Source organism: Mesoplodon mirus (assembly GCF_964341445.2).
Source record: "Mesoplodon mirus genome assembly, chromosome: X".
Taxonomy (NCBI): domain Eukaryota; kingdom Metazoa; phylum Chordata; class Mammalia; order Artiodactyla; family Ziphiidae; genus Mesoplodon; species Mesoplodon mirus.
Window position 1 is genome coordinate 38,971,905 of NC_138981.1, and position 12,848 is coordinate 38,984,752.

The window sequence follows — 12,848 nt, forward strand, 5'->3', positions numbered from 1 at the left end:
TAAAGTATAGCTCTGTAAAATATTTGGCAAATAACCAACATAATAATCGAAGGTAAGGGATTCTTAAAGTTTTTGCAAGCTGATGATCTCATATGGTGAAATTTTTTTGATAGAGAACTCTGAAGACGGAATTGAGATGTTACATCTACTTCAGCCTTTGAGATGTTTAACCGGTCTCACTAAGTCGTACTTTTCCCTACCTGCATTGTGCTTTGCCAAATATTTATCTTTGTACTGCTTCTTTTTCTTGCCAAACCAAGTACAGCTGGCTTGCTGCTCCTGTTTGGTCTTCTCCATGGCAATGCAAGCGACTCGCCTAGCACACAAAGAAAAGAATAAAACTAATGTATAGTTTTATGCTGATAAAAGAGGAAAACCAGTCATTTGAAGAGTTTACATGAACCTGCGTGAACAAACTCCTCACAAACTTTTCAAATCATTCAGATAAAGGCTGCTCCTTGACAATTTCCTAGAAAGGTTTGAAAAATGCAGGCTTACACGAAAATAACATTGTATCACTTGAACATACACTAACTGATAACACAGATGAAAAGTCTAAACATATAGTCATGAAATACAGTGAAATGAGTGTGGGATTTTGAGTTGAGACAGGTCTGATTTGAATCCTGGCTCTATCACTTATTAGCTTTTATCAATTTAGTGTTAGGTGCTTTTCTAGGAAATTTACATATATTAACTCATTTAATCTTTCTAACAACACGTGAAATCATGTCACTGTTTTACAGATGAGGGGATCAAAGGACTGAGAGGTTAATTAATTTGTCCCAATCACACAGCTGATAAAGTGGGAGAGTGAGGACAGTCTGGCACCAGAGCCCATGCTCTTAAGCAGTACATTCTATTGGCAAGTTCCTTAATCTCTTGGAGCCTCTTGAATGGCTGTTGTAAAGAATTAGAACAAAAAATGTAAATAATATCCCTAGCACAGTGGCAGGCACAGTAGATGCCTAATAAATGGTACTACTACTACTTGAAGATTCTAGGTAGGGAAAAAAAAACTATGATTAAATCCAGTTAGAATTACATTCAGAAAAATCGTAATTTTGTTCTACATAATTATAGTATTCAGCATTAGTAACATGTACATAAATGTTGTTAAAAAGTTGCTCTCTTAGGACTTCCCTGGTGGCACAGTAGTTAAGAATCTGCCTGCCAATGCAGGGGACACAGGTTTGAGCCCTGGTCCAGGAAGATCCCACATGCCGCAGAGCAACTAAGCCTGTGCGCCACAACTACTGAGCCTGCATTCTAGAGCCCGCGAGCCACAACTACTGAGCCCATGTGCCACAACTACTGAAGCCCACATGCCTAGAACCCATGCTCCACAACAAGAGAAGCCACCGCAATGAGAAGCCCACACACCACAACGAAGGGTAGCCCCCGCTCGCTGCAATCAGAGAAAGCCTGTGCGCAGCAACGAAGACCCAACACAGCCAAAAATTTAAAAAAAAATAATAAAAAAAAGTTGCTCTCTTAGGTTTAGGCTAAGCAAGTACTTGCCTTTCAAGATATTACCACAGAAGGTTTTGCTTACTTAATTACTTTGCTTGTAGGCCAATGTGGGGTGCCCGAGTGAGCCACATATGAGGAGAATCCAAAATCACTATCAGAATGCCATACAATGCTATTGAAAATGACGAGTTGTTTTCCAATGAGATTGTACTGATTTGCATTCCCACCAGCAGTATAAAGTTCCTATTGTTCCACTTCCATGTCAACACTTGTTATTATCAGTCTATAATTTTCATGGTGGACGAGTAATGAAATAACACTGTGTTTTGAGTTTGCATTTCACTGATGATTAATGAGATTGAGCACCTTTTCATATGCTTATTGGCTACTGGATTTCCTCCTTTGTAAAGTGCCTGTTCAAATCTTTTGACCACTTTCCTATCCAGTTGTCTTTTTCTCATTGATTTGTAGGAATTCTTTATATGGTCTGAATATTACACTTTTGTTAGTTACATGTGTTGGAGGTATCTTCTTCCACTCTGTGGCTTGCCTTTTTAATCTTTTCATGGTATTAGATGAATGTAACTTATTAGTTTTAATTTAGTCAAATCTAGCAATGTTTTCTTTTATGGGAAATATTTTTGATATCTTTTTTAGGAAATCCTTGTCCCTAAAGATATTCTCCAATATTATCTTCTCAAGGGTTTATAGTTTTGTCTTTCATGTTTTGGTTTTTAATACACTGGAACTGATTTTTGTATGTGGTGTGAAGTTAGGGGTCCAATTTCTCTCATTTTTTTCCCTAATGGATAACCAATTGCCCCAGCACAACTTATGGAAATGTCTATTCATTCCTCACTAGTGACTATTTATGTATGAGAGTGTTCAGGGGTTCTCTTCAATTGGTCTATTTGAGCATCTCTAAGCCCATACCTTATTGTCTTAATTACTACAGCTTTATAATAAATCTTGGCATCAGTGGGGCAAGGCCTCCCTCCTTATGCTTCTAGAAGAGCATCTTGACTATTCCTGATTCTGTGCATTTCCTTGAAAACTTTAAAATTTGCTTGTCAATTTCAAAATGGTTGGGATTGAACTGAATCTATGAATCAATCTGGGAGGAATAGACATCTTTACAATATTTACAATATTGAGTCTTCTAGTCCCTGAATACAGTATGTCTTTCCATTTATCTAGGTCTTCTTTAATGTCTCAATAAGTTTTATAATTTATCCTCTAAATGTCTTGAACTTTATTAGATTTGTTCCTAGGTTGTTGATTAAAAAACTTATCAATCGTATTTCAAAAAATTTGTAATATTGAAAAATTCAAACATATACAAGAGTAGAGAATAGTGTAATGCACCCCAAATATCTACAACCCAGCTTCAACATTTATTAACTCATGGCTTATTTTGTTTTATTTACAACCTACCCACCCTAAGGTTACTTTGAAAAAAATCCAAGTTTGTATCATTTCTTCCTTAAATATTCTTAAATTCCCTTTAAACCTATAGGTTCCCCCTCCTTCCCTCTCTCCCTTTTCTTCTTGCAAATTATTTATTGCAGAAACCGGTTGTTTGTCCTATAGTTTCTGATCCCACCCCTGTGGTGTCTTCAGTAAGTCCCTTTGTCTTTTGCATTTCCTGCAAATAGCTAATTAGATCTAGAGGCCTAATCAAATTTAAGTTCTATTTTTTTTGCAAGAGTACTTTATAGTATTATGGTGTTGCAGGTGGTGTTATGTAGGGTATTTAAAAATTATTTTCCGTTTTTTACTGTAAATAGAAATATAATTGATTTTTGTACACTGATTTTACATCAGCCATCTTGCTAAACTCTCATATTAATTCTAATTGTTTATCTATAGATTCCTTTGAATTTCTACACAGAATCATATCACCTGTTATATATTTTTTTCCCTTCCAATAATGTTTGCTGTAGGTTTATTGTAGATACTCTCAATCAGGTTTAAGGAAGTTCCCTTCAATTCACAGTTTGTGAGAGTTTTAATCACGAATGGATGTTGAATTTTAAAATCTGCACCTATTGCTATGATCATGTGGATTTTTCTTCTTTAGTCTGTTAATATGGTGAATCAGGTTGATTGGTTTTCCAATGTTGAACCAGCTGTGCATTCCCAGTACAAACTCCACTGGGTCAAGATGTATATCCTTTTTATATATTGCTAGATTCAATTTGCTAATATATTTTTTTTTTTTTCTTTTTGCGGTATGCGGGCCTCTCACTGTTGTGGCCTCTCCCGCCGCGGAGCACAGGCTCCGGACGCGCAGGCCCAGCGGCCATGGCTCACGGGCCCAGCCGCTCCGCGGCATATGGGATCCTCCCAGACCGGGGCACGAACCCATATCCCCTGCATCGGCAGGCGGACTCTCAACCACTGCGCCACCAGGGAGGCCCAATTTGCTAATATTTTGCTGAGGATTTTTACATCTGTGCTCATGAGGGATACGGGTCTGTAGTTTTCTTTTGCCTTTAGTGAACTTTGGTATTAGGGTAATGCTGGCATCATGAAATGAGTTGGGAAGTGTTCTCTTCTACTTTCTTAAAGAGTCTTTCCTCCATGTCTCTTTCTCTCTCTTGCTCTTTGAGGGCTTTATTTATATTTATTTATTTATTTTTGGTTAGGAGAAAGACATTTATTGGGAAATACTGTGAACTCTCAGCAACAGCAACAAAGTCAATCTCCATATATTACCTAAGTGGCATACAGAGGAGGCTGATGAAACCTTTGCTTTGGGAATTCTTCCAGTTCAAGCCAATATGTGCTGTCAGTCAGAACTACAGCTTCTGTGAGGCACAGGATCTTTGGAAACATAAACAGAACTGAGGAATTTTTGACAGGTTAAAAGAGATGAAATCCTGACCTCGTGAAGCTTACGTTATAGTGTACAGAGTATCTTATAATAAATGTTTTTCAGCTTAAAAACTTTAAGAAAAAGAAGTTCCCAGTAAAAATTTGTGGTGTGGCCATATGTGGTGTAATGACAGAGGAATGATACTGATTTTTACTAGGCACTCAGGAAATGAATGTTATTTCTTTTAGCTCAGTATGTGCAAGGAAACTGTGTTAGAATTTAGGTCAACCTGGAAGGAAATTTCAAACACATGTTTAACATTTTATTGCTGACTTGGATGAGGATCTAGTAGGCAAGGGAAGGGATGACAGATTCAGGGACTCAAATCATATCAGAGGATTAGACTGATGGGCCTTGTCAAGCAAGATGAGATTTACCAAGGATAAATAAGGTAAGGTATTTGGGTCCAAAAAATTTGATTTCTCATCTAGAAGATGTGAAAAATATGACTTGGTAGCAACACATCTGAACAAAGCTTCTGGGTCTGGCTGATAGTATTGTTTCAAATCTTTCTCATTAGTGTTACATGTCCATCGACATTCTAGAGACCAATTCACTTTTCCAACAAGGGACTCTGCTTTTTCCCCTCAGCTGGGAATGCCTTCCTATACCTCCAGAGTCCTACTGTGGTCTCAAGGAACATACTGCCCAGTGGGCCTCTTCCTCTTCATCTTAGTTAGAATCCCTGTCTCCCTCTATGGTCACTGCAACTTTATTGAGTTCAGTTTTTCTGTAATAAACTGAACATAACATATAAAGTGTAAAATTTCATCAGTTTTGAAACATTATACATCCCATGAAACCATCTCTACAATCAAGATAACAAACATTTTCATCACCCCAGGAATTTTCTTATGCCCCTCTGTAATCCCTCCCTCCCTCCTCCAGATCCCCAGGAAACCACTGTCACTGTAGATTAGTTTTGCATTTTCTGGAATTTTATATAATGGAATTATACAGTATGTTCTCTTTATTGCCTGGAAACCCAGCCTAATGATTTTGAGTTTCACCCATACTGTTGTGTTATCAATAGTTCATTTCTTTTTATTGCTTAAGAGCATCCTATTGTATGCATATGCCATCATTTGTTTATCCATTTACCTGCTGATGAAAACTTTAAAAAATTTTAGCTATTCTAATAGGCGTGTGGCCACTGAGTTTTTGTTAGTGCATTTTTTGTCCTTGGAAATTCATTTTGGTTCTTTTTCAAATCTGCTATGCCATTAAATATTTTCCCCCTCTTCTCTGAAGATATTTTTTAAGCTTTTACTGATTTTTTAAAAGCCTGCTAATAAGTACAGTTGTTTAAAAACCTTTGTCTCCTAATTCCAATATATGAAGTAGGTTTGAGTTTGTTCCTGGCGTCTTTCATTTCTGTCAGGTCTCACTGGTTTCCATGTGCACCTGCTTATTTTGACTTGCTGGTAACTGCCCTCAAGAAAGTTTACATGGGGGGTCAGGAGGAGCTCTAGGATGAGGCCTAGGATAAAAGTGTTCTCCTTCAGAGACTTTCATTTGTTTATAACAGATATTTGGAACTATTAGTAAAGGGGAAGCCTCACATCAAGCGCATAGCTGGAGTTTCCCTGGCTGTCCCAGGCTATGTGTACCTGGGTGCAAATCCACTCAAGGTGGACCGGTGGCCAGTTTTTTCAGGGGAACTTTGCTTTCCTTTTGCTCTGCTCACCGACAAGGCAGCCTTCTCTACAGTCCCCTGGTGTGGAAGGGCAGTGAGGGGATGTTTATCTGTTTGCTCTTAACCTGGGGGTATAGCCTTTTGCAGATCCTGACAATGCGGGATGAGTCTCCTAAAAGATTCTCCTACTTGTACAGGCCTTATTAGGTCTTAACCTTGGTCCTCTGGCAGAGAAGTTTTTAGTAATAGAAATGCCCTCCTGGCAAAATGGACCAATTTGGTACTCTAATTTTTACTGCTCTGATTAATGGCTTTCATATAAAAATTGGTCACTGAGTTCCCCAATACCTTTTCAGCTACTCAGTGCTTTTAAGGTCATTTTCCAAAACATATTTTCTGTAGCACTTTTCATTTTTTTTTTCCAGTGGGAGGACTGATCCAAATAACCTAGTCTACCATTATAGGAAACAAGAAGCAAATCTGCTTTTCCCCCTGCCATTTCTCAGGCTTCCTCCAGAGGACTCAGAGTTCTAGGTACTGGTGAGACATGATTTATACAAACGAGCTGACTACGGAGAAGAGGTCTGGATTCTACATAATTATTTTCAACAAATGCTCATTAATGTATGGCAACATTCAAGAACACATTTTGTAAAACATAAATATCAGTGATAACATAGTAACATCACCATCAAAATGACTTAGAAATCACTTTCCTCTCACTAATGCTTAAACTGTTTTCTGAAGATCAGACTGAAAGACAGCATCAGATGGAAGGATGCTACTTCCTCTAACTAGGCCTATGTTTCCTCGTGTAAAATGATGGCATCTGAAGTTCTTACCAGCTCTGACATTCTAAATTTAAGAGTATAGCTGAAAGAAGTGATCAAGCAAAAGAGATTAGCTGAGAAATCCCTTTAATTAGTGAAAAAAAAGGATGAAAAGTTGTACATGTCTATGAACTCTATGCCTTTGGTCTCTTTCAGCTAGGTTCAAGTATTTTGGACATGAAGTTATCTTTTTTGCAGTAGGTTTCTGATATATATTGCCAAAGTACTGACAAAGGTAAAAGTATTGACATTTTCCAAAAAATAGCAAATTGTAACAGTAACAGAAATAGATTTTACCAAAATACACAGTAATCCGTGACTCCTCTCAGTTAAAAACATGTCTAAAAATTGTTTGACTTTAACCTGCGTTCAAAGCTTAAACTAAGAGACACACATTTTTAAAGACCTGGCAAGGGGGACTTCCCTGGTGGTGCAGTGGTTATGAATCCGCCTGCCAATGCAGGGGACATGGGTTTGAGCCCTGGTCCGGGAAGATCCCACATGATTCGGAGCAACTGGGCCCATGCACCACAACTACTGAGCCTGTGCTCTAGAGCCTGCGAGCCACAACTACTGCGCCTGCGAGCCACAACTACTGAGCCCATGTGCCACAACTACTGAAGCCCGCGCACCTAGAGCCCATGCTCCGCAACAAGAGAATCCACAGCAATGAGAAGCCCGTGCACTGCAACGAACAGCAGCCCCCGCTCGCTGCAACTAGAGAAAGCCTGTGCACAGCAACGAAGACCCAACGCAGCCAAAAATAAATAAATGAATAAATTTATTTAAAAAAAAAGACCTGGAAAGGTAAAGAACGAAGCTTCTGACTGTCTTACCCTTCTAATAGTGAAACATTTTAAATACCTGGAATGACCATGAATCCTGGCATTTGAGTTTTTCGCTGGTGGTGGAGTGGAATGGGGGTGGTGAGAGCATGTGGAGGGGCAAGGAGAGGGTACATTTAAAAAAATGCAATTCTAAAAGGATGGAAACAGCATATAGGAATAGAGGGCTCTGCTAAGAGACCACAATGTGACCATGACCTGAGGCTAGTCGCTCAGCCTTTCTACAGACCTTCCTCTCCTTATGTGTGAAACAAAGACCTGACTCTATAAGCAGGAGCTTACTTGGTGCTGACAATTTAGAATTCTTGGATGACTAGTTTGAACTGTGTCTGGCTAATAGAGCAAGGAACATATTAAACAGGTTTTACCCTATAAAAGAATAAAATATAAAGTTGAAAAATGGATGTCCAGGCTTCATTTTTATTGTAAACTATAAGAAAACAACAAAAACATACCATTCCTGAAGTTCTGGAGAAGGAATGAGACCCGCAGTTCCATTTTTGGAGTTTTCCAGTTTACCCTGCCACCAATTGTGATCATCCTTACTGATAATCTGGATAATGTCACCAACTCTGAATCGAATGCCAGCTTCTTTGCAGGGGATGAGGTCATCCTTGGCTGGATCATATTCAAATTGTGCTCTTACATAGATCTATAAAACAGGAGTTTGTAAGAAAAAATGCCATGGTGATGTGAAAGAAAACAGTCAGCTCTAACTTAATAACCACACACTAACACTACAATACGAACAGGACATTAGATGGTGAAAGCAAATATGATGCATGGAAATACAACACAAAAAACTGCTACCACTAGAAACAATGTACTACTTTTGGTGTGTACAGGTTCAAGTTTTTGCTCTTTTTATTTGGAGGGAACACTTAAGATACTTGCCTAGTAAAAATAGACTTAATTTCTGCTTTTACTATAATAGGATAGGCTTAAAATTATAGAGAAGTATGCTTACCATTTTAAAATCTGAATATATTTAGTTGCTATTATGCATAAGTTGTCATGATCACATGGCAGCCTTTAAACCATGACCACAAGCATTCAGGACAGGTTTTAACCCTAAAGCAGTACATGATACAAAACTAGCAAGAACTCTGTGCTGGTATCTTGCTGTAAAATGCCTACATGACAACTGGCAGTGTGTCTGCACACTGCTGATAAGCTTAAATGTAATTCGAACAATTTTTTAAAGCATTTAAAAATAGTTTTATTCTTTAAACAAGATTTAGACTTTGTATTTTACTCTTTTTAGAGAAGAAAAATTAGTTTGAATCCTGGCTTTGCCAGCGTAACACTTGAAATCTGCACAGAGCTTCAAGATATGCATGGTTTAAGGCTCTGAATTTTATGATATGTGAATATAACTAGTAAATATTATAAAAGGAAACAGATTAGCATACAAGGGGTTATATGGCACCATTTTATGAATCACTGGATTTCTAAATGATTTAAAATAAGGTGCTAGATATTGAATGTTGCATCACTTATGGGTGAGTTCTATTAGGTGCTAGTTTATGCAAATCTTAACTCACAATTTGATATTTTTTAATAGCACATTTCACAAAAAATACCATAAAAATTCTACCTCTTGAAATTAAATTTGAATATTAATGTTTAAGTCACTGTAAAACCAACCTGAAGGCTTTGGAACTATTGTGTGATTATTCTGTTTAAGTTTCTTTTCAGAAATCCAGCCTATAAAATTAACAAGTCTCTGCATTTGCACCTAAAATTCATACTCAAAGTGCCGGCAAATTGAAAGTTACTTGTGTTAGGCAGCACTTAACTTTTCATGTTTGATTAGGCTGTAAAGCCAGGAATTTTCTATTCTTTTTTTTTCATTGTATATGGCTTTTAGAAATACACATGCAGATACAAATTACGAAAAAGCCTTCAAACTTCAGATAATTATTGCTTAAAAATGTTCCATGTACGTTGTAGTTATTCTTAGAATTCTAAGAATTTTGTAACCTTTAAAAATTTTTTTCCACCCCAGAGGCAGGCCCATAAGATCCCCAAAGGCTGAATTCTCAACCACCAACATAAAATGATCAGGTTGAAATTACAATAACCATCACAGCTACAAAGATGTTAGGAAAAAAATCTTTATAGAGAATTAGTCATGTGTAATGTGTTAAAATGAAATGGTACAAGCTCTCAATGCTCAAATGTTATGGTCCAAATGCAGACATTATGGGATGAAAAGGGTTAATAAAGGATTGGCTATTAGCAGCTCAGTTTAGAGAAGTTTCTATAGAGGGTATCTATTCACCTGTCGTCCTTTTGGTTGGGTAGTTGATGGCAAGTCCTGTAGAATAAAGCCAACCCAGGAGAAAAATTTTCATTTACTTTTCAAAGAGTACAAGGTAATTTGTGTGTTCTGTTACAATATGGTTAAAAAAATGAGCTAGATTTAAGTTGTAAAGAGATAATATACATTATTCCATTTCTCAGAAATGTTGAGTTATCAAAAAAAAAAAAATCAAACCCAGGCCATTTAGCAGCAAGCTGAAGAAAGCAGGTAAGTTTAAGCAGAGAGAAAATGTGTTCTTAAGAAACAACTCAGCATCTTCAACACAAAAGCCACTGCAAGTGAAATAGCCTATTTAAAAAACCCCCCAAAACTCAAAAGAGCTGTTGCCCTTTTCAACTTAGTCACTGCAACCATTTAGATTTCGAAAAATTCAATGGTTGTACGGATTTTCACCATCTTAAAGTTATTAAATGTTATAAATGAATTCCTTTGGTAGCCTGTTTTGAAGCTGCAAATAAAAGTCTTAGGAAATTTTCTTCCATAATTTCTCTTATATCATTCCATTTGAGGTGATCTCTAAATTATTTTAAAATGTATCTGATAAAAATGTTGATATATTTTTAAAGGGCAAGTTAATAGTCAGGAAAAAAGTGATACTGCTGTATTATTAGAACTCTCAATATTTTTAACAGCAATATCAGCAACTTAGAGATTTTGTTACCCCAAATATTGCACACCTGCACGTATTAAGTGCTCCCATTTGTTTAAATTAAAAACAATTCTTTTTACTTTCCAAAATGGATAGTTCTGGAAAAAAAAAGTAAAATTCCAAGTTCAAGTCAAAATATAAAGTACTTTGTGTTAAAGATGTGATAATAGCGTGGCTTAAGTGCAGTTTGAAGCCAGTTCCTTTTGCTGTTTATATCCAGGCAAGGCTTATAATTCACAAAAGTATGTGCACGTACCACAATAACAGAGGGCACACCAATTCGTAAACTTAGATAGCGGAAACTAAAACATGTTGCTGATATCACTCAGAATAGACAACTACAAAGCCCAAGAATACCCAAATGCCTACTCTGCAAAATCCTTACATTTCTTTATCTTTCTCAAATTAAAAAAAAAATGTTGAGAAATTTCAAGAAACTTCCACTTACATCCTTTGCATAACTTTGAGCAAAGTCATAAATAGTAGATGGGTGACAGAGAAATATTTTGAGAATGACCAAACCAGTCTTGAACTACATTTCAGATTTAACTAATGAAAGGCATTTTTAATGAGAAGAAAATGTTGAAAAAGATTTTCCAGGAGTAAACTGCATTGTAGCTGTAGTAGCCTTGTATATCGGCAGAAGACAATATTTCCACTGAACACATGTAACTAGAACACTCATGGCAGGTGGCACCAACAAAATTGTCACACTTTGCTGTGTGGAGCTAGAGTTCTTACCGAAACAGAATTGTTAGTGCTGCTATGACCATTAGCTGGGGACTGTCTGGAAGTGGAGGGGGAATCTCTCTGAAATAAGACACAAGGTTCATTAACACAGAACACCAGCACAGAAACAGAGATATTCACATCAACAGTTACAACCACAGTCTGACAACCATTTCCTTTGAGGTTTTAGCTATAAAGGTGCCATACTGACTTACTTGCATGATTTCACAGAAGTATGAAAAAAAATTTTACAGTTTGAAGATTCACATATTGTAAGTGATGACCGTGTCATTCATTAACCATTTCTTTCCTGTCTCTAACATTCTATAACCTTTGCTTTCTTTAAATAAGACCCCAAAGGGTGACTTGATATTAAAATCCTATCAAGTACTGTAAAATGACAAATATTACTATAAAATTACTGTGCTGAAGATCCCAACTGCCTAATTTTTATTGAAAGTTAGGTTTGAAAAGTATTTAATAATCCTTAGGTACCTCGGTATCAAAAATTACTGAATGATGCAATTTGAAGTGAAGTGAATCTCAAAAAAAGACTTCTCATGTTGTAATCACCTTAGAATCTTTCTAGGATAGATATTACTAATAAGGGTAAAAGATAGATATACACCAGAGAAGAAACCTTTATTCTTTTAGATTATTTTAGCAGATTAATTAAAACAATAATCTTGAGCCTCTAAAGATTCTGGCAAAGATCCCAGCAGCCACAGCCACTATACTATGTGACATGCTCAAAATCCTTTCCAGGCTCCACTCCCTTATTGTCCAAATCAACTTTAATGTTAGAAAAAGGAGGGGATGAAAATAAGTATTTAAAATTTTTTGGTTTAGTAGAGTTCTTTGAAACCTTTGAAATGTGCATGTCTGCTCAAAAGACATTTGCTTTTTCTAGAAGACTTAAAGAAAACCTCCGGAACCTGTTAGCCTTTAAATAATGGGATCTCTTAGATGAGTACTGTCAGATGTTAGTGAGCAGAATGATGTCTAGGCGCCACCCCCAGAGACTCATGTCAGTAGGGCCAGGGTGTGGGGCAGGGGTCCCCTCTTTTACCAACGGCCAGGGGGATGCTGATGAAGGTGGCCAGAGAGCTTTTCTTTGGGAAGTACTGCTGTAATTGGGAAGAGTCCAACCACAGGCTTGAATTCTGCCAGAGCACAGGAGAGTCAAACAGATTGGGGGTAGGGCGAGGAGGGGAGTACATTTTTTCCTATTCTTCAGAGGTAAAGAAGGTAAGAGAGGGCTCTTTTTACTCGAGAGCATAGCATTTATATGTGTAATTCTGGTCCCATCCCAAAACTAGTTCAACCACTCAAAAACACAAGAGAAACTTTTTAATAACTAACACTGTTTTCTGGTTAGTGAGCCAAAAAGACAAAAATCAATCGTATTTACTAAATTTCTTCCAAGATGAGAAATGGTATGAGGACCACCTGTGATTTTTAGACTATCAAAATGCTTTACAT

General features: G+C 37.1%; 1 protein-coding gene across 7 annotated transcripts in view; it reads right to left on the minus strand.

Annotated features, from left to right (window-relative positions):
• CASK (calcium/calmodulin dependent serine protein kinase) overlaps window positions 1–12,848 on the minus strand; it is a 391,985-nt gene that overhangs the window by 24,803 nt on the left and 354,334 nt on the right. For 2 of the 7 annotated variants that reach the window (XM_082609729.1, XM_082609728.1), the window contains exons 18-21: window positions 11,379–11,447; window positions 9,947–9,982; window positions 8,118–8,314; window positions 201–316 (exon numbers count right to left, since the gene is read on the minus strand). In XM_082609729.1, coding sequence (XP_082465855.1) covers window positions 201–316; window positions 8,118–8,314; window positions 9,947–9,982; window positions 11,379–11,447 — 418 coding nt within the window. The remainder of the gene's footprint in view (window positions 1–200; window positions 317–8,117; window positions 8,315–9,946; window positions 9,983–11,378; window positions 11,448–12,848) is intronic. The other 5 variants (XM_082609732.1, XM_082609731.1, XM_082609734.1 and 2 more) reach the window with 3 other exon arrangements.